At 40.5% G+C, this 21,797-nt stretch overlaps 1 protein-coding gene across 1 annotated transcript in view; it reads left to right on the top strand.

Moving 5' to 3' along the window:
- The first annotated feature begins 789 nt into the window (after positions 1-789).
- The window catches only part of NOL4 (nucleolar protein 4), a 197,183-nt gene continuing 176,175 nt past the window's right edge, over positions 790-21,797 (top strand). The window contains exon 1 of the mRNA XM_067290429.1: positions 790-1,056. Within this exon, the coding sequence (XP_067146530.1) occupies positions 790-1,056 (267 nt within the window). The remainder of the gene's footprint in view (positions 1,057-21,797) is intronic.

Raw genomic sequence — 21,797 nt, 5'->3', positions numbered from 1 at the left:
CCGGAGCAGGGATATCTAAAGCAAAACCGCCCAGCCCTGGAATAAAGGGGCAGCAAAGAGACCAGTTTGCCCTTCAATGCTTCCTCCATCCTGCACGGTGAGGCTGCTTTAGGGAGAGGCACAGTCCGCCAGGACAGAGACAGAAAGCCTTTCCAGAAGGCAGCTGAGGGCTGCCGGGGTGGAGGAGGGTGGGCTTTTTTTTTCTTTTTTTCTTTCCTTTTTTTTTTTCTTCTCCTTTCACCTGCACTATCCTGGGTGAATCCGGGTGCAGCTGATATATGAAAAAGAAGAAGGATCCGAGTCAATATTTTCTTTTCTCTTCGCTAAGCCAAGGGATAGGATTTTAATTATTTATCCACCGAACCCTCTCCGGGTAAGACGCTGCTGGAGACAGTGGGATAGTACTGCCTTGCACAATTATTAAAGAGACTGATCACGTACAGTGGAAGGATAAGAGGAGCCTCCACGAGACCCGTTTTGCCTCCTGTGATCCGACACAGTTAAAAAAATGGAGAGCATTGCTACACTATTGAATTGATTGCTACCCCCCCTCACCCATCCCCCTCCCCGGCCCCCCCCGAACCACCACCACAACAAAAAAATCAGCTGGGATCTGCCTGCACCGGGACCTCCTTTCGCTCCGGCTCGGAGGTGGATGCATTTTTCATGAGCGCTAGGTGAACAGGTGCAAAGTGCGGTTGGGCGGCCCGGACCCGGACCCCGGCCCGCTTTCGTGGGGTGCGTGTGTGTCCGTGCGTGTGCATGTGTGTGTGTGTGTACTAGGAGATTATGGAGAGCGGCGACCGGGACATGTACCGCCAGTTTCAAGACTGGTGTCTCAGGACTTACGGGGACTCAGGAAAAACCAAGACGGTGACCCGTAAAAAATACGACCGGATCGTCCAGCTCTTGAATGGCTCCGAGTCGAGCTCCACGGATAATGCCAAATTCAAATTCTGGGTCAAATCTAAAGGCTTCCAGCTCGGCAATTCGGACGAGGTCAGTGGTGGTGCTGGAGGAGGGAAGCAAGTGCTGTACGTGCCAGTCAAAACCACGGTTAGTAGAGAATTGTCTTCCTTATTCTATGTCGACCGCTGCAGCCCATACCGGGAGAGAGAGGAAAAGGGGGAGCCACAGCCACAGTTGGCTCGTTTCTCCCTCTTCCCCCAAGTCATCATCACCATGCCGCATTTGCGTGTCACATTATACCCCGCTCAGGTCTTTGTGGTCCTCTCCTGGCGAGCGGTCACGCACAAAGCGCCCCGCGCCCGCCTCCCGCGCCGGTGCGGCGGCCCCGGCAGGGCCATTGTCCCGCGCCGGCCGCGCTCCTGCCTTTGTGCGCAGGCCGCGCCGCCCGCCCGGCCCGGCCCGGCCCGGCCCCGCGCCCTCGCCCTCGCCCTCGCCGCCGGGCTGCTCCGCGGCGCCCCGCCGGCACCAAGCCAAGCGTGGCGCTGGCCGCTTATTCGGGGGTTTCCCCAGGCAGGGTATCTTCCTTTCTTTTTTTTTAATTGTGAGACCGCAGCCCTTGAGGCACCGAGCAGCAGGAACGTGCCTCGCTGGCTCTGAAGTGCGGCTGTGCTATTAAGGGGAGTGGGGAGAGGATGCTCAACAAAGGGAGACAGGTTTCCACATGACCAAATGGTGTATTTTGTTACTCTTTCTGGGATTGCACAAGTCTCACAGCCATAAAGCTGAAACTCAATTGATGCGATACGGTAGCGCTGCATCCCTGGCAGGCTCTGAAGCTGCATAGCTAGACGCAGGTCTAACAGTGGAAGAGCTATTATGCTTGGAGGTGGCAGGAGCTACAGATTTTCCTATTTAAGAAGATGGGAACTGTTGGCTACAAGTAGGTTTTGCCTATTGAACTCTCTTCATGTATCATTGTTCTTACTTTTTATGCTCTAGGTCGTATAAGCTAAGCTTCTGGAGGGGGGGTGGGGGGGCTGACAAGGAAACCTGGCAAATAACAATATTGCTGCCTGGGCATTGGGCTTGGATGAGCAGTATTTTCTTTTGCAGTGGAAGGTTTCTGGGTGGCGCAGCAAAGGGGGCTTCTCGGAAAGTATTCTGGGTCTGCTGATGACGTAGGCTGCTGGGGAAATCTGCCTCTCTCTGCTTCACTGAAGTAATAAACCTGGGCATTCCCAGGGGCTGGTTTATATTTGCCCCCTTGTCATCATCGCTGTCATGGCTGTGAGGAGGCAGAGGAGGGAAATTAATTTTAAGGAGTTTACAAATATGAAGACTGAAAGTGAAAGAGAAGCTCTGGACAGAGTTTATTCCCTCTCTATGGTTTTTATTCACAAAAGCGTTCTAGGTCCGCCTAACAGGTTCAGGTAATTTGGCGTGTTTCCTTTCTACAGTTAGAGGACAGATTGTTCATTTCTGACCCCAGCAGATACTGTAGATAAATTTTATTTTTCAGTGAAATTTGAAAACAAATGTAAGTTATAAAAAAAAAAAAAAAACAACCTAACTGGAGACAACTTTTATAATACCTCTTCTGCTAACTGAAATAGTAATTGTGAAGAGCCAGTAGGCAAGATTTTATTCCTAAGAGTATCCATTTCACAGTAAGTTAAAAACTGTAAGCAAATTCAGTATTTCTGGAGTAAAACTATGTTGACCACACTGATGAATAGAAGGCTAACTTTAAGTTTACAAGATGGAATATAAGAATTAAGTGGTAATCAGGGCTTGTGAAACAAAAGATTTTTCAGTGATCATCAGTTTGTTTATTTCCTCTCACCTTTGCTAGGCCATAAAAGCTTGGAATCCAACCTTGCCTCCCCTCTTCTATTTTATTTTCAGATCAAATATTCACATTTTTTCCTTGACTTCTTCAGATATTTCAGTCAGGGGTTGAGCTCCTTCCTGGTCTTACCTTTGTTCATTTGGCAAATCATATCCTCAACTGTGAATGTCTGTGTATGTTTCTACATATGCATATATGTATTCATACTCATACAGAAATAACTACCTAGTTTTAACAACCAAGCAGCCTTCATAACAAAAGCAAGGAAGGAAAGTTATTATGACATATCCATAAACAATTTCAGAATATCTGTACATTATGTGAACGATAACATGTAAATCCTTCTGGAAAAATGTCTTGCATTTAGGTAAAATTTCTTCCTTCCTTTTGCTTGATTCCTCTAACCTGTTAGCCACCATAAACAAGAAAAGGTTATTCTCAGCATTCTTATACAACCATCAGCTCTGAGAAACAACTGCCACCCTCCCTCCTAAAAACAGGAAACTAGTGTCACCATCCAATCACAAAATGCAGGGGAGTTATTTAGGTAGATCTGTAGTGTGGCAACTGTTTGTATGAGCTATTGCTAGGAAAGGGTCAGTGTGTGCCAGGTGCTGAATTCTCCAAGACACCCCGTCATATGCAATATGGATGCAGCCCCTGTCCCAAAGAAAGCCAGTGGCAAAGCTCCTATCGACTTAAGCAGGCTAGGATTTCACCCAGCCTGAAATGATAACTTATAGGGGAAATACAGGATTTTCATTGGACAAGTAATTGTCAGTAAGCCTTAAAAGCCCATTTTCTCATTTCTTTAACTCTTCCTGATTAAAGTTTATTAATGTATGACCATTTAGAACTATTCAGCCAGTTTTATTATTTTTGTCTCACTGTTACCACATATATTTGAGCTTGTCCAGTCTGCAGAGAGAGCCACAAACAATATCAGATCCTCAAACTGTGATTCCCTCCTCATCCTCTCCCTCTTCTGTCTATCACTTGATCTCACCATAGGTAAAAGTAATTTCAATTTAAAATTAATCACTGCTGGCAGCATGAGCGCTCCCTCTGCAATAACAGGATGGATGGATGATTGTGAAATTTGTACTCTAAAGTCACAAGCTGGTCAAAAATAAGCAAAAAATATTAAAATACTTTGTTAGGAATTATCCTCTCCTTGAAGCTTTAAGATTTGTTGCTCAGCTTTGCTGTCAGCCAGAAAGATTTGCTCCTGATGGTGCTGTAATCCACTGCTGCTGGTAATTAGACATCATTACTGCTGCGTTAAAGGGAAAGAGAGAAGGAGAGAGGACAGGCTGGGGCTAATTAACTACTTGATTCTAATGAAAGAAAGAGAGCCTGATAGCAACTGGGAGGTTGCACTGGAACAGGCTAGATGTACAACACAGACTTAATTGAAGCAAGGGTATCTTGCAGTCTCACAGTAGCTGAAGCTTGGTCTACTTTCATATTTTGTGGACAGCAGCACACTAGGTTTTATTCTGTTTTTCCCTTGCCTGGATAGTGAGTAGCTTAAAATCTCAGGCCTGCCTTAAATATCAATTTTAAGCATGCCAGCCATGAGAATGCATAGATGTTTATGTGTTGGCTTAATCTGTTTTACTGGTATGGCCTCCACAAGAGCAACAGGAACAAATCAATTTCTGAACATTTGCATCCCTCTGTGGCCTAGGAGATGCACTTTTGGTCACCAAGCAACAACATCCCCTGCAAAACAGCCATTTTAGGTCCAGAGTGGGACAATACACAGTAAGGTATTTGTATATGCAGCCCAGTGAATATCTCACTTCTGCAACTTTTCAGATTGTTACTGGTTTTGTCATATGTTTTCTTCCATTAAACCCAAGCTGCACTTTATAAGAATAGTGTCATGATGCCTAGCCTAGACACATTGCATAAATGTGTTAGACCAAGAAATATGCCAAATGGCTGACAGTAATTAGTATCAATTTTTAATGGTTGGTACTCACGATCTGTAAGAATGTGTGGAATTAACATCACTAGTATAGCATCTTTTTAAACTGTATACATGATTCTTATGATTTTTGAGGGTATATTCTGCCTAGTTCTTTATCTGGAATTATTTATTGATTAGCAACTTGAGAACAAAGAAATACAAATTTATTTTTACCACTTTTCTTTCTCTTGCTTTATGTTTTTCACAGACACAAATACGGCTCCTAAAATCAGCCTTAATTTAAAAATATATAAGTAACAAAATAGGGGCCCAAGCTGTATTAGCAGATTCTAACCAGAACTTTCCTTTAAAAAAGAAGGGCCTACATGATTGCAAGATATGTCTGAAAGTATAGAATACAAGCTGTATTAGCAAGCTAAAGGACTGTAACCTCAAAGGCCAGTTTCTGATTGCCTTTATGTCATTGTTAATTTACTGACTTAAATCACAGACCTAGAGTATGAATTTTCCTGTGTCTGATTTTATATGTTATGAACACAGAATGAACCTTCATTCAGAAACAAAATTATGTTCACTTTAGTTAAATCGTTGTATCTTCCAGGAGGATCTGGTACCACTTGCATTTCCGCTAGCAGAACACTGAGGCTCTCTACAGGTGTAGGGCTGTACTACTGAATCTGATTACAGGATTTAGGGCTTAAAAATGACAGGCTAGTGAGTTCTTTGGAGCATCCCAGCCAACCTCTTGTTGAAAAATAGTAGGTTGGCATATGAGTTTATTGTTCATTTGATTTTATATAGATTACTTTTTTATGAACAATAACATGTAAGAAAAATATCACAGTATAAATAGCTTATATATCAAAATATGGTGTTTTAAATTATCTTATGTTTTAAATTATGTTCATTTTTTTGGGACATTTTAGCAATCTGCAAATATGCAGCTTTGCTTCATTACATTTCTCTTTTTGTAGCCATCAATATTAAAAATGAATAAAAGAGTTCGTCAAATATATATTTGTAGCTCTGTAGCCTACTGAACTGTCAGCACATAATGGGAGTAAATATCACATAAGGGTGAGGTTGAGGGTGGGCTATAACTCATCCCAAGGTACAATTCCCCAGTAGTTTACAGTCTTCTTAAATGTACCTTCCAGGCTCAAAAGCTTGAATATATTAAAACCCTGCAGGATCCATCCTGTTCAAACTGCCCTTCACGTTTTCCTTAACCCTTGTTCAGGTCTTCAGAGTTTCGGCTCCTTCAGCTACCCACACCCTTTAGCCTGCTGTTTTCAGACCTCCCAATGGACTCTGTGAGGAGGGAAGCTGGTGAATCAGACAGAGTGTTGGAAAATGGTCATAGCAGATGGAACAAAATGGTTTAGTTGGCAACTCTTATTGTAGGCATTCAGCTAAATGTGCATGAATAAAGAGAATAACTGTCCTGAAATTTAAAAATGTTAAAGTGGCCATATGTAAGATGCTATCTCCACATGTGTGTATGTGTGAGAGAAGCAAAGAGAGAAGGATTTGGGATATCATGGTAACAATGTTGAGCTAGAATTTTCCAAAGAAAGATGAGTCAGAGCAAATTTTTTAAAAGGGAACATTTTAAAGTGCTTCCTCTGTAAAACCAGAAAATGTTAACATTACTTAGAAACATAAAGTAGGGTGTACAGGTATTCTATGAAGTGGCAGTATGCCAAAAGTAGACATTAATTAAAGTGAGTAACACAGGGATTTAAATTTTTCTTTTCAGTGTAGCAATACAAAGAAAAAACCCCCACCCCTACTAATATATCCACTCTATATATGCATATATATAGCAAAAGACAGAATGACAGACTAAATACTGTTGCCCAGTAAAGGCCAAGCATATAGCTTGAAAGCCCAAGTCTTCCCAGTGATCCAAAAAAACCCTCCAGTTTAATTTTCAGGCCGCAGAGAAACTTTGCTGAGAAGACTGAGGTGATAGTGAACTTGATTCTTTGCTGTTTTAATTCAGTCTCTTGTTGGTGAAGCTGCATTAGATTCACTAATGATGCAGCATGGTAGAAACTCCAGCTCTGACACTTTAATGCTGATTTTCTTCAAAAGTACCAAGTATTCTTTCTGTAGCTACCTAGGGGTGTTATTATTAGTGAAAAGTAAGAGGGCATTTGCTAGCAGGTTAGTGCTAGACTAGGCTAATATGCATCAGTACAACATAATGGTATTTTTCATATTTTTTACGCTGATAGTTTGTTTTCTTCCCTAACTGGTGGTGGGTTCACCATTGTTCTTGTTCTGTGCTCTGGACAGACTGGAGGTGCAGTCTGGAGAGGCTACATGTATATATGCAGAAGAACTTCATGTAGAGAGGGCTTATTATGAACACAAGCCACTGTGGGAAGAAGGCTGGTGCTGGACTAATGTGGGAATCATCGATTCAAATCTCATTTTACAGTAATGAAATAATTAAAACTGGCTGACATCAAACCATGAGTTTTGGTCTGCTTTTGAAAGAAGGCAACTAGCAGCTGCTGGTTCTGGTCTGAAGTAAGTTATTTGGGTCCTGACTTTTCCCAGTACACAGCATACAGCTGTGGAGAGTTTTCTGGTAAAAGAGGAGTAAAACAAGCAGGAGAAATGTTGAGGAGAGATTTAAATGAAGTAGATGTGGAGAAAGATCAAGAGACAGCATGGCAGTAAACACCCTCCAGGAAGATCCCACCAGATTCTTCAGGCCTCCCATGCATCACAGAGCATCACAGGAATCTTTTGTTCTTTGTTGAGTAGGTTGAACCTACTCAACACAGCTTCCAAAACGAGTAGAGCTGTCCAGAACATGGAAGATGTTTTGATTTTGTATATGTCATTTAAACCTGCCAGAAGCCTCTCTGACTTGAGAAAACTGAGGAGATATTAGCTAGTACATGAAAGCTAAGTTTGTATTGTCCCACAGCAGCAGTGAATGTGATCCTGTAGCTTTTTTAAATTAAGTTTTTGTTCTATTTAAATAGATAAGCCTCACAATCTTACATTTCCGCTAGCTAGGAATTTTCGTACTGGCCTATGAACATAAAATATCCAGAAGGGCAAGAACGACTTCCTACAAGTTAGAGAGTTGAACATTCTTCTGGATGCAATGGCCTTCCTTAGAAATCACCAGCTCTTGTACGATATCACTTTTAGTGCAGATATTGCATAAGTTTCTAACTACTCATTCAATAGTTCTGCAGAACCTGACAATTAATACATGTAGGCGCAGAGATTAAAGCTAGTTGTTGAAATGGAATGGTAGGATTTGAACCATTTACTTGTATCTGTGGATACTCTTCAACTTAAGGGGCTATCTGTAGTGAACATTTACTTAAAAAAATCTGATCTATGCTAGCGTTAACCTCAAGCAAAGACTTTCTTTCAGAAATAAATATTCTGTATAGACTTGGAAGGGTAACTTTTATTAAATGACCTATTTGAGCCTAGGATGAAACTCATTCAACCTTTTTCATTTAAGAAATTAAGCTATAATTAAGCTCCTCTGGGAAATGAAATATTACCAGTAAGATCCCTGTGTCTGAAAGTTTTGTAAATTTTGTTACTGCAAAGATTTAATATAACATGAAATTGATGCTTTTGACTGTTCTTAAGAATATTTAGGGGGTAAGATCCCTTAAATGACTTTGACTTGAACTCAAAGTACAATCTTTGAATGAGTAAAATAAGTTTTGTGATTGCTCTCAGTGTTGCCTATGGACTTAGGTATACCACTAGCAACACTGCCAAGAGATTTTGTACAAGATCTTTGTTCAAGGTAGACCCAGAGCTGAAGTTATTGCTGATAAATCATGACCTGCCTGTATGGTAAAACAGCAGTTGCATTGGCATGTGGAAAATCAAACTTATGAATGGACCAATGCTCACTAGCCTAAGCTGATAGAAGCTGAATAGCAAGCAAATAATTATACAATTATTTAAATACATCAAGAAAAGTACAGCTAAGGTATGGCCAGAGGTTTCAGTAGACAATCAGAAATGCATTTTTCACTGCCTATCTTCTCTGCTGTGGGTGATAAGGAAATACCTACAGATTACATGCATTACATATATAAAGATTACATTTTTCAGGTGATGAAACTGAAGAACTGTCAGAAAGAGAGGAATAAAAAAGAGGTGATGGCAACTCAAGATGTTAAATTGCAGTGTATCACCAGGACCAATACGAATTCAGGACCACTGAAGAACTTACGAATGAAGTAACTAAAATATTATTAAAATATATAATTTGCCACTATACACAGCAATGATACTGGAGGATGGCCAAAAGTTTATTAAAAAGAAAAAAAAAAGGTGGTAAAGATAGTACATAGAAATGACAGACCAATGAACCATATTTCAACACCAGCAAAATTCAATAAGAAAATCATTAAAAATAGAGTTGTTAAGTGTCCATATGAACTATACCTGGTTGATGCAGCTAGTTTGGATTTTGTAAGGGTTAACTATGTTTTTCGAACCTGTCAGATGTTTGACAGTCTTTTAAAAATAATTTTCAGGTCAAAACTTTGTTCTGGCTTCCTTTTGAAATGAAAAGAATCTGATACTGACTTTACTAAAGCAGGGTTGAAACTTCAGCTATGATGACATAAATTAAAGCTGGTGAAGAGCTGGGAAACTATAGGAAGTGTTTGACAGCTATGCAAATGCAATCTAATGTGTGCATGTGTATAAACATGTATATATATACAAATATACATATACATACTTACACCCCCCCATATATGTATATATGACCCAGACAAATGAATGGGTTTCAACATTTGGTGGAGATGCAAATTAATTAGGTTAAGCAAGTTGAGGAAGAATTGGGAGGGAAAATAAAAATATCATAACAAAGTAAAAAAGGAGAAATCATGGCAGGCAGAATTCCCTACAGACCATTGCCAGATAATTTACATTTTATGCCATTGTGACATTAGCTTTTTGAAATGATAGGAAGAATTCGAGCTTTTCAATCACATTTGAAATTTACAGATTTGGCGTAACCTCTCAAGGGAAATATTTAGGAATAATTTCAAACAAATCGCCAGGCATACCTTTTTAGAGCATAGCAGGGGTAACAAAAATCAGCATTAGAATTGGGATAGAGAAGATATTGAAAACATATTCTTCTCGTTAATTAAATAGTATGTCCTAGCCTCTAATAACATGCTCAGTGTATTTACCTCATCTCCAAAAGGTCGTGACAGAGACAAAAGTTCCAAAGCTAACTAAGCTAATTAAGGAAAAGGGGTACTTCCAAAAGAAATAGATTTTAATAGTTAAATCACACAGATAGATTAACATTGAGAAAATGCACAGTAGAATACAGACGTAAAAAGAAAAATGTTGAGAGAAATGGTGTGACATAAAGACCGATGCATAGTAGAAAGAGAACTTAGCAGCCCCCCCTTTTTAAGCCTATTCCATCTTGTAAGAATACTTTGACAATTATCTTAAAAGGTAAATGGAAACCTAGGTCACTGTTTTATAACACTTAATGGTGGGAGTGGAAAGTCTGCATTGCAGCCCCCAGAGAAATTCTGACTGATTCAGCCAGAATTTCTTCCAAGGATTTTACAAGAGAGCGATAGCTCCATGGCTCTTTGTAAGGATGCAGTATTGCTCTTTACGTCAGTTCAGCTTTGCTGGCTGGAGCAGAACAGAGGACAAGGTTATTCCTGCCCTTCTGTTCCCCTGGGACTGCTGGCGCTGGTGATGGCACTTACCTGGAACAACATGCCTTACTGTTACATGGAATCAGGGAACACCTCCATAGGTTTTCCCACAGAGTGTTTATCATTGGGGTTAGTTACATTCTAGCCTATACAGTCAACACAAGGAAAGGCGTGTGGAGTGTCCTGAAATCCCAGCAACTTCCTATTCCCTTCCCTGATATACTGGATTTCAGTATTGCTGGTGGTCCCAACATTCGTGATCTTGCTTCATGTCTAGTTCTAAAAATAGGTTAGCAAGTTTTAGGTATGCATTTTCATGTTGGCAGAAGCTAGAAGACAAAAATATTTTGTCATTACTGCATAATGCAATTGGATGCATCATATTTTGTTTAGGGATATATTTGTTAATTTACTAATTACCGACCTCTGAAACATCTTTTATAGACTCCCTTGGAGACTGGGACTAGGTGGTTCATCGGTCAGTTTGACAGTAGCAGTTTCAATGACTCGTTGCTGCAGTGATATTATTAGTCTGGAAGAAGGCAGGAGACTGTCAGTTTCCAAGTTCTGGTACAATCCTGTGTGGACTAGTGCATGAGATTACAGTGATTTAGACAGAAAGTTTGCAATGAACCACCTCCATTTTCCAATTTACTCCATTTTTGATGAAAAGTAACATGTTGTTTTCACCTCAACATTTTTGATTACTTGTTGTCCTAGCAATTTTTTATTGGAGCTTGTTGCAGCTATTTCCAAACTCTTATTATGATGGGAAGAAAAAGAAAATTAAAAGAGAATTATCTTAGAATTAATTGCAAATATGAGGAAAAAAAATCACGTCTTTCAAATAAAGAGGATTTCTGGAAGGCTTTGCTTTAGACCAGCTTTACCAGCAAGTGTCACATATATGTATTTAGATGACTTGTCCTGCTGCATTTCTCAAGAAATAGCAACAGGAAAGAATAAAAAATGTAACCCATTCTTTTCTCCCTGAATATAGCCATAATCATAGATTTATTTTTTCACATCTTTTGATAACCTCTCTCTCTTTATATTTGGAGAGTTCAGCAAAGCCCCACAGCCATGGTTGCCATAATATTAAAGAATTTCATTCATAGCAAGCAAACGGCTTGGCCTTCTTTTAATGAATTCTGACCTTTTATTACTGTCTTTTTTTTTTTTTACAGTACTTGTAATGAATACCAAGGGTCAGTCTAAAACATATAGTTCAGACAGATCATATTCTATTTACCCCTTTTTGTCTCAATTTGGGACTATCCAACAAGGAGACAATACAGTAAGTTACATATGGATGGAGCAGCAAAAAAACAAAATTTCTCACAAGGATGTATACTGTAAGCTCATTGGACTTGTACACTGCTTTTTTAGAAAACCTACACAGATAAATCATCTGCTTCATTTTACCAGTGCAAAACTCCTGGCTATCAGCGTAGCTGAGAGATGAATTTGGCATATGGTGAGCTTTCAAGGAGTTAAATTTGCACTGAAATAAACAATAAAGCAATATAAATAAATCTATTTTTAGGACTAAATAAAGCTGGTTAAAATAAAACCTTTTTTTCCTTTTTAATTGCCCTTCTATATAGCAAATTCTAATATTATTCTCTCCAAATCAGCCCAATTTTGGCAAGATACATTGGACTTTGAGGAAGTTGTGGAACTGAAAAGATTATTTTACTTGTTTTCCTACTTGAATCCTGCATTTTCTACTTGAACCAAGAGAACTATATTCAATAACTGACTAAGAAAAGGCACTCTTAAATGGGAGAAAAAAAATAAAAGGTGGAACCTTTTAATTAATAGAATTCTAATGAACTGTGGCTTTTCCACTATTATTTATCTTCAAAATTTAAGACATTTATATGTAGTTACCAGATTTTTTTTAGAAATTTGATTCTTAATAAATGCTAAGTCAGGATAATTTTCACAAATACAGACTTCAAAAATTCTAACAAATTTGTATTATCATGTTTGCTGTAATTTGAAAGCAGGCAAGTAAACAAAGGACAATGTAGATGGTTATGTTAAAATATTTTAAAATTAGTAATTTGCCTAGTAGATCCAAAGATTGAATTAACAGAGCTACAGAAGAGTTGAAAAACTGTAGATGCAGGAGTTGGAAGGAGCCAAGCTGGTGAAATGTAAGATGCCATGAAGGCCCAATTCTGTCATCCTAAGTTGCACTAGATAAAAACCACTCCTGGGATAGGACAACCAGAAGGCCTATGAATCATTTTTTGGCACAAAGATTATGCCCCTGTTCTGAAGGCATAATGCAGTTCTTCAGTGATGCTTAGGCTTTATAATGACCAGTGCCCAAGGGAGAAATACACCCACAGAGCTTCTGCCATGTGTGCTCTATATCCAGATCACTTGATATCAGTTGACTGGGTGGCAATGACTGAGTTCTAAACAGTATACATTCAAATAGTTTTTCTATTTATAACTAATAATTTACTTAAAACCAGTATTTAATAAATGTATAAATGTGCTTATAAAATGTATAAAAATACCTAGAAAGGTTTAATTCCAATACAGCCGAATTCAGCTGTCAAGTAATTCTGGCAGTGACTTGCCCCTTCCTCTTTGGTTATTATATGATCTTATGAAATGCCTTAGTTATGTTTATCACAATACACTGCACAGACAGCTCTCAGTTATATAAAGCCCCACATTCTGATTCTTTAGGGAGGGAAAATCTGAACTGGAGAATGAGTTTAATCTCAGTCCTTTAAATTCTACATATATTTAAGTACGTTAAAAATGCCTATGTCATCATTTCCCCTTCCTAACTAAACATACGCAACACGTACACTTTTTCTCAATTATATTGTTGGGGTAGTTTGTTTGTTTTTAAGTATTCTGCCTTCTCAATGGATTTTGCATCAGGACATCTACTATGGCGAAAATTCAGACTTCCTTCTCTGTTCCCTCTCTCTTTGAACTATATTTATGTTAGAAAATGCTGCTTACAGTAAGACTGGAAGAAAAGTGAGATGAGAGAGAAATGGAGGAAAGTGTTAAAGAAAACAGAACATAAACTTTCACTTATTAGCTTCCTATGAGCTCATCCTCAAGCAAGAAAGTCAGCTTTGGCAGAAGTAGAAGGTGAGCAAAGTTAAATAAGCCTGGAAACGCATATTGCAAATTTCACAATAACAATAATAAAGCTAATGAAGTAAACTAGGTAAAATAAGGAAGATACTTCCTGTTAATCTGGTAATAAACCTACTGTTGATCTTCAGCATCAATATTTATGCAGCTAAGTATACCTGTTGACCATCTATAAACATAGAATGACCATAAGATATTAATCATCTAATAATTAAAACTGCCTGGAAAATGTGAGGAAGATGAAACAGGATTACTTTTCTTTTCATTTTTCACTGAAATTTCATTTCAGTAAAATTTTGAATAAATTCTGTGTTAAGTACCACTGCATTTTATTTCAAATTGGAGTTCACTAGTTAGTTGACTATTCAACATATAACTGAAGTATTTTTTAACTTAGTATCACAACATGATTACCACAAAGTAACTAAGCAGAATGTTGCTCAACACTAAAAAGTTTGTCTTTATACAAATATGGAAATAATTAATATGAGTGTTAGATATACCTTGCAATTTGAATCTGAATGAATTCATCACTGTGTAATAGCCCCAATATCTATTTGACGCCTGTTGTGCTATACATCATCTTTGATTCTTGACATTTCTCTTTGCTGCTGCAGATTATTATTTACTAGTAGACACAGAACTGTTTTTTACTTATGTTGTCTTTATTTCCAGACCTTTAGGCCTGCTGTTTCTTATTTTGAATTTCAATCCAACAGCAGGTGCCAAGATTCAAAGGTATATTATATATGGGCAGTAGGATCAGCACATTCGTGTAACATTAGCTGAACTGAACCACTCACTGTGCTGGCTGCATTGTAATATTTTTAATCTTTCTTTGGAAGGAACACTGTTTTGGTGAGCAACCAGATGCAGTTTAAGCTGCATGCAAAAGGAGATCTACAAACTGGTTTCTAAATCTAGGCTTCTGTAAAATTAAAAAAACCCCACTCTCAAAAACATGTAACTGGAGAATCTATTAGGTCCAATCCACCCACAGCCATCTGGAGCAATAAGTTATCTATCTTATTTATTTATCTAAACAAAACTTTGGACATGATATGAGCAGAAATATGGTGAATATGGTTGAGCTGAAATAATGTGGGTATATTAATCTTTTCAAGTGTCCAAGGCCAAGAAGACTGATTTTAAGAATTACTTAATGCCATTACCATAATAATGTGAAACAGACCATTTTAAAGGCAAAAACTGTTTCCACTAAAGTCAATATTAAAATCCCACTGACTACAGTAGTAGTGGGATTGGTCTGCTAAGTAGCAAACCATGCTTTAAAAAAAATCAATACTTCAATTTTACAAGGTAATATGGATAGCAGTATAGTTACCTATTATCAGACACAGTAGTCTGGATTTTATCTTTCTAATAATACGAAGGTTCAGCACTTATCTTATGAATCACTGAAAGACATGAGCCATTTAAAAGCATTTCCACTGACCTAGCCTAGAAACTCTCCAGAGGCAGGATATACTGCATTGAGAGCGTGCTTCCATCAGTGCAGCGTAGTAAGGATTACTCTGAAATGAATGACCGCCTCACTAGAAAAATAGTATTAATCACTGGGCTCTCTCTATAGCATTTAATGCCCGGTACTTCAATTGCAACTCTTAATACCTGTCAACAATAGATGGAAATGCCCTGAAATGGATCAGGTTTTCATCTCAAACTGAACCACAAAAATTACTGGCAATGCGTTTTTTGCATTTTCCTTTTATGTTTCAAGTATTACAGCATTGTGATTCAAAATACGGCTAAATACCACACATTCATCTCTAGGCAAACAAAAGATATACCCAGCTTTTAACAGAAATATAAATGGAATTTGGAGAAGGGATTTTTTTATCCAGTGAATGCTAGTTTACCAGAAATAAGAGTAATCTGCTTCCTCTTGGATTTTGAACGAGGCACTGAAACTCAAACCTTTCCCTGACACTCAGAGGGTTTTTGGGGTCCACCTGTACTGGGCTTCTGGGTGTGCTGTACCTCAACGTCTTTGTTTCTGATGAGACTTGAAATGGTGAAAAGCCCCGTCTTCTTTCTGCGGTAGCTAAGGTATTATATGCAATTTAGAGAAACGCTCGGATATTTCTTGCTGGTGAGACATTCAGCATGGGTGACTATGACTCTAACGGACATAACGAGTGCACTGGTTCAGCAACTGGCAGACATTTCTTTCACCCCTCCCCCTGTAGCCATATGGCGCAGTAAACAAGCACCCTAGGATTTGTTTTCCCCCTTTTTCCCTCCTCCCGAGCGGCGTGCCGTGCGGGTTCCTGCCCGAGGCTGCCTGCCCTCCTCTTGGGCGGCTGCCGAGAGCCCCGCCGCGGGCGCCTCGCCGGGGCTGCGCGGCGCCCACCGAAGCGCCTAGAAGCGGCTCCCGCCCGCGCGCACCTTGCCGGGCGCGGGCAACGGGCCGGCGGCAGCCTCGGGACCCCGCTGCCTGCCCGCCGCGGCCCCCGGGGGGCCCGGAGAGGCGAGGAGGGGGCCGGGGCTGGGGCCGCGCCGCCTCTGCGGCTCCATTAATTGATTCAGGGCCGGGGCTGTCATTGAGGGCACCGGGGGGAGGGGGCGAGCGCGGCTGTGCCGCCATCTCCCCCCCCCCCGCGGCGTTCCTATGGTAACGGTGCAATCCCTCCGGGACAGGCGCGCGCACACTCGCGCGAGGGCGGCCCCAGCTGGGCCCGGCCGCCGCGCCCGCCGCGCCGCGCCGCGCCGCGGGGTTCCCATGGCGACCGGCGGCGGCGGCACCTGTACGGGCCGGCGGCCCCCCCGCCCCGGCAGCGCCGGGCCGCGCTGACCGAGCCGCCATGGGGACCCCGGTGAGCAGGCCGTCCTCTCCGGCCCCTAGCGAGGCTGCCCAGGCCTTCAGGAAACGGGGTAGGCACCTATAGCTTCTATAGGGGCAAACACAGCGCGGAGCCGGCCCTGAACCGAGGCGCTTGGCGAAGGGCGGGCGTCGGCCTCGTCCCCGCACGGAGGAGCCGCGTCTCTGCCGGCCCCGGCCCCGCCACTGGCAGCAGGCCGGCGGCGCTAGAGACCCGCGGCTACACCTGCATGCAGATAACGACAGCAGGGGAAATAGCAGCTCCGGTATTTGTTTGCAGTGCAGCAAGTGCCCTGTCTATCCAGCGTGGTTGCTCTTCGTGCCTCCTGGGCATTAGTCACACCCAGAAATAACGAACATGCCGGCTGGTGCTGTAAATAGATGGGAGATACCAGGCTGCTTTCCTCCAGGGCCATGCCAGATCCATCTTCCTTCCTGGACAGCTCCTCTTTTCTGTCTGGAATAGTCATGTAGGTGGCTGTAGATGGATTTCTATATTAGTCTGCTCTGTTGTCAATGGACGATAGGATGCTGATAGGCATATGCTGCAATACAGTGGTACCGATTTCATCAGGGAAATCCCAGATGTCCACAGCACATTTGCACTGTAGCTATATAATACACGGACATCTCAGGCATCAGGGAACTAACAGTTTGACTTATGGAAGCCCTTGTCTTTGGAAACAAGCCCCAAATCTCTGAGTAAATTCACAATACCACGACACGATACCACATGAGACCCTGCTGGTAAATGTAGGGCTGTCCAACAGCACAGCAGCTACAAATACTTGCTGTAAATAGTGACATGCTGTGGTTGGCATGATTTTAGGTGCAAGGAATGAAAATAAAACCTTACTCTGCTGTCACTGCTGGTGTTCACCCTCACCTTCCACTTTTGTCAGAACCCAGCACTCAACCCCCTTACCTACGAGCGCTGGTGCTCTTTTACCACGTGTACATACCTATATGGTATATAGCATGGTATATAGCACAGTATATAGCTATACCTATGGCTAAAAAGCAACATTATTCAACTTAATGTCCCTCAGGGTGCTAAACTGGCTCTTGTGAGTGATAAAAATGCTCTCATATGATGTGAATATATGATTTCAGCCCTCTGGCTTGCAAATATTAATCTGATCTGTTTTGAAATCTGTCCCTCTGAAGAGGAGTTTCGGGGTACACTTTCTTTCCACATATCTCCTACTAATACTTCTGGGCCTTTGGGAGGAACTGTCAGCTTGGGACACCTTGACCAGCTGGTACTGCCTCTTTTGGGTATTAGGTACTCAGCGACTCCTTTGCTGGCTGCATCGCCATGGTGGAGTGGGCTCAGGGTATGGTACTGCTTGTCTCCCTGCCAGGAGGGCAGAGGAGACCAGGAGACTTAAACAGGGAGGTTAGGATGACTCCCTTCCCCCATGCAGCTGGATGGGGCAGCCGAGGATTTGGGAAGAGGAGGTGTTCAGGAGGAATGTCCTTAAACCCACGTACTACAAGAGGTTTCTCTTTTAGCATAATATGAGAAAACTATTCTTTATCAGCTTCAATAAGTGCCCAATTGTATTGCCATTGACTACAGCTGGAGGACTCCCATTGTCTTCAATAGAACACAGCTGAGACCTAAAAGTGTAGTAAAAAAGCCTGACCAGTAATAACATCACCTATGAAAATCAAATTGGATTCCTTTGTGAAAAACAAACCACAAAGCCCCATATGTATCCCAAAGATGTTCAGGTAAAAAAGAATAGGAAGCTTTCTCTTTCTTTATAGATGTTAAAACAGCTTAAAAATGGAGTGTTATCAACTGTTACGATTTCATTGCAAGTCCCATGGTATTTGTCATTTTTCTTAAAAAAATCCCACCCATAGTCAAATACTTATGTGAAAATTCTACTTCTATGTTAAAAAAAACAGACAAAAAACATTTAGCAATCCTCATAGCTCTATAGAAGAGATTGTCAATCTTAGCAACAGCGCCTGTCAATTCTGAAAATCTCTCAAGGACCAAGGGTATTTCGTTATCAGTCTTTTGACTGATGATTGTTTAAAGTGCTACTTGTTAGTGTGGTTCTAGAGACCAATACTGTTGATTTATAAACCACGAATGGTCTGCAAGCTGCTGTTTGGGAACTTGCACTGTAAAGTCTGCAAATGTCCCAAGTGGACTCTGCAGGCTTATAAAATAGAAAACAAAAAAATCTTCTTTTCCTTAAATTGTAAGATTTTTCAGGCTGATTTTATGATTTTCCTTAATCTATTTCATTAATTTTTATGCTTCAGATGTGGGTTAAATAATTATTCTCAAAACAAAGGCCATAAATATGAAAGTTGAATAAAAGAAGGATATCATTTCAGTGGAATCCTTTCAACATAATGCCTAGTAAGCTCTTTGAAAAAAATTTGGAAGGTGCTCAAAACAACGGAAACAGACTAAAATTTAATTACAGATAGGAATATGGACTATATCTTAAATCATATAAAGGTGGGCCTGATAACAGGAAAGTCTAGAAGCTTCAGATTCTGAAGTTTACAAATCAGGTTGCAAAAGCATTACAGAAAAAAAATTTATAAGTATGCTGTACCATAAAGAAAGCTCTAGGAAAGCAGAGCATTCTAGTAAATGATTTGTTGAAGACTGTTCTTCCCAGGCACCATCTCAACCAAATCAGGAGTCTTCTGCTGCAATGTAAGAGGATCAAATGTGAAAGCACCATCAATGCCATTACTTCCTGGGTTCCATAAATTCAACAGTTTCCCTTTGTGGCACCAAAAATGCAAAATACAAAACTATAATATCTACATCATCAATAATACACAAGATTTAATTCAGAGGAATCATATGGCTTTATTTGTATAACATCAGTTGAGATGACTGTAATGGTTCTTTGTGTCTCTGTAACCTGTGGAACCCAGTATAACCGAGGTCTGTGAAGGATGAATGCAAACAAGGGGATGCTAGACTGGATGCTGTGTCATCTTAAAAGATTTTTTCATTTTGGTGACTATGCAGAGCTGAGGCAAATATAGCGAACGGAGAAGGAATGACCATATGATACAAGTGGAAACGCACACACACACACACACACAAATTAAAAGAGGAGCAGCTGAGCAGGCAAACTACCAGGAGAAAATAAAATGGAGCAACACTTTTTACTTCAATGTCCAACATCTGAGGGAGTTTCAGAGGGATATTTTATGTTATTATCAGAAATCATAAAATATTTTCATCAAAAGCCTGAATAAAAAATATTCCTGACCCTGTGAGAAAGAAGCAGTGATGGCATTGTGCTGTGAAGTACCCTCAGATGGCAAGTTACTGTTAAAAATGACTCAGCAAGATTGGAAAAGGTCTTTAGTGATAAATGGATAGATGGGATAAAACCCCAGATACAGAATGAAACATCATCCTGAACACTTTGTCCAGCTGCTGACAGTTACCTCAAGGGTCTGTTCATTCTTCTGCAGCAACGGTTGCCCAGCTTGCCATGCCAGTAAAGTATTATTGAATCCAATTGAATTTAATTTCACACACGCATACATAAAAACCAAACACACATAGTTACCAGACCTGCAGCTGTGCCTGATGTCTCCCCAGAAAACAAAGTCCAGAATATATTCAGAATACCCCCAAGAAAAAGTTCTGCTAGAAATGATTTGATTTGATTTGATGGGAAATTACTGTGTCATTTCCTTCTAAAGATTGTAGACCCAAAATATAGTACTATAATAGGCCATTTGCACAAAACAGACCAGGATTTGTCTACATGGACTTTCAGCGTCTTTCTGGTGATCCACGCTTCTTTGGCTGTTGTAGATGTAGGGTTTTGAACTAACAGTTTCCCAAGTGAGGGAGAACTGGCCTTATATGTAGGGTTTGGGTAGCAAGTGTGATTCATGAATAGAATAACAGCATATTTGTCTTAGAGCAGACAGGATTAAGTGAGATAGGTTCAATACATATTCAATCCACATAGCTGACTCAGTCCGTTAGTGCAAGTGCTACCAACCGTTAGGATTTTTGAAGATGGTGATTGCTATAAAGTGCAAGCAATGGGTGCAATGCATTTACAAAGAGAGAGATGTGGCACAAGTATTCCTACTACATTGGACTCCTTGATTTTACTAAATCTTCCGTGTTGCACATGATCTCCTTCTGCAGTGTGTCTTGGGAAATGTAGTCCGGTGAGAATTAAGTCTCTAGGAAAAGATGAACATTTGGGAAAAGCAAATTGCAGCTTCCTGTAGGCACAGCAGCATCTCAGCAGATGTAGTTTAATGTTACGCTGATACAGCAAGAAACAAAATGTTTCATTTTCAAATTCAATTTTTTGTTAACATTTTGTTCTGCAAATAAAAATGTTGTCACACAGGTTGTCAACAAGAGAAAAATAGATGTTTGCTCTCTTTGTAACATAGATTTGAAGCTCTAAACCCTTATCCACCTCTAACATGTATGGGGAAATTGTGACCTCAGTGTCTCTACCAGCTCTGCTAAAGGACTAAAACTGATGATGGTCTGTCCTCATCCCTTGCAGGTACAGCAACTTTTTAGGGAGAATAGAATAATTTGGGAGCTTGAGCCATAGTTCACTAAAATGAATGAGAGTCTTCAATGGGCTTTTGAATTATGTTATTATTTGGGAAAAAAGAGTTCACTGAATCCCTTGTAAGGGAAGCTGGTTTTGACAGGTGCAGGAGCAGAGCAGGAACTGGGAACTACTCGAGAAGCAAGGCAGTGATCTGGAAAAACCCTATGGAAGTGATCACCTATTTCTAAATTCCACTGAGCGGCCCTTGCTACCACTGTTTCTCAGTGGATATAATCTAGTACAGGAGAGACACTCTGTTCCCCATATGAGTCCTACAGAGTATTAGTATTGTTTCTATCTTCCAAATGAATGTAACTGAAGAATGGTAGCACAGCAATCTGCAAACTCTTTGTAGTAGGTAGTTGCCATAGACTCAGCAGAAGATTTTGCATTTACCTCTATTAGTCCATAAAATAGTCTCCCAAAGGAAGTGATGAAAACTCCACCAGAAGAGTCATTTAAAACAAGACTGAACAAAGTACATCATAAACAACAGAAAACAATCCTTATACTGTCAGGGAATGGACTGGGTGACCAGATGATATTTTTTCATTTGTAATATCCCTGATTGTGTATAGTACTATTCATTTCAAGAGATCCTATAGCTCACTGCAAAGCAAACCATGAATTACAACCAGCTCTAGGGTGGATGGCTGTATCCATCAGTCAAACTGTACACAGCATGCTGTATAATAATGAGGGGAAGAGAAGCATTATTATCATTGTTATTATTGAACACATCCGAGTGCTGTATCCCATTATCTTAATACAGCCAGTATACACAGAGGAGCAAGAAAATGGGCAAGTCACTTAATACTGGTGAATTATGGTTATG

This window comes from Apteryx mantelli, chromosome 2, assembly GCF_036417845.1.
Source record: "Apteryx mantelli isolate bAptMan1 chromosome 2, bAptMan1.hap1, whole genome shotgun sequence".
In the NCBI taxonomy this organism is placed as follows: domain Eukaryota; kingdom Metazoa; phylum Chordata; class Aves; order Apterygiformes; family Apterygidae; genus Apteryx; species Apteryx mantelli.
This window is presented reverse-complemented; position numbering and strand designations above follow the sequence as displayed.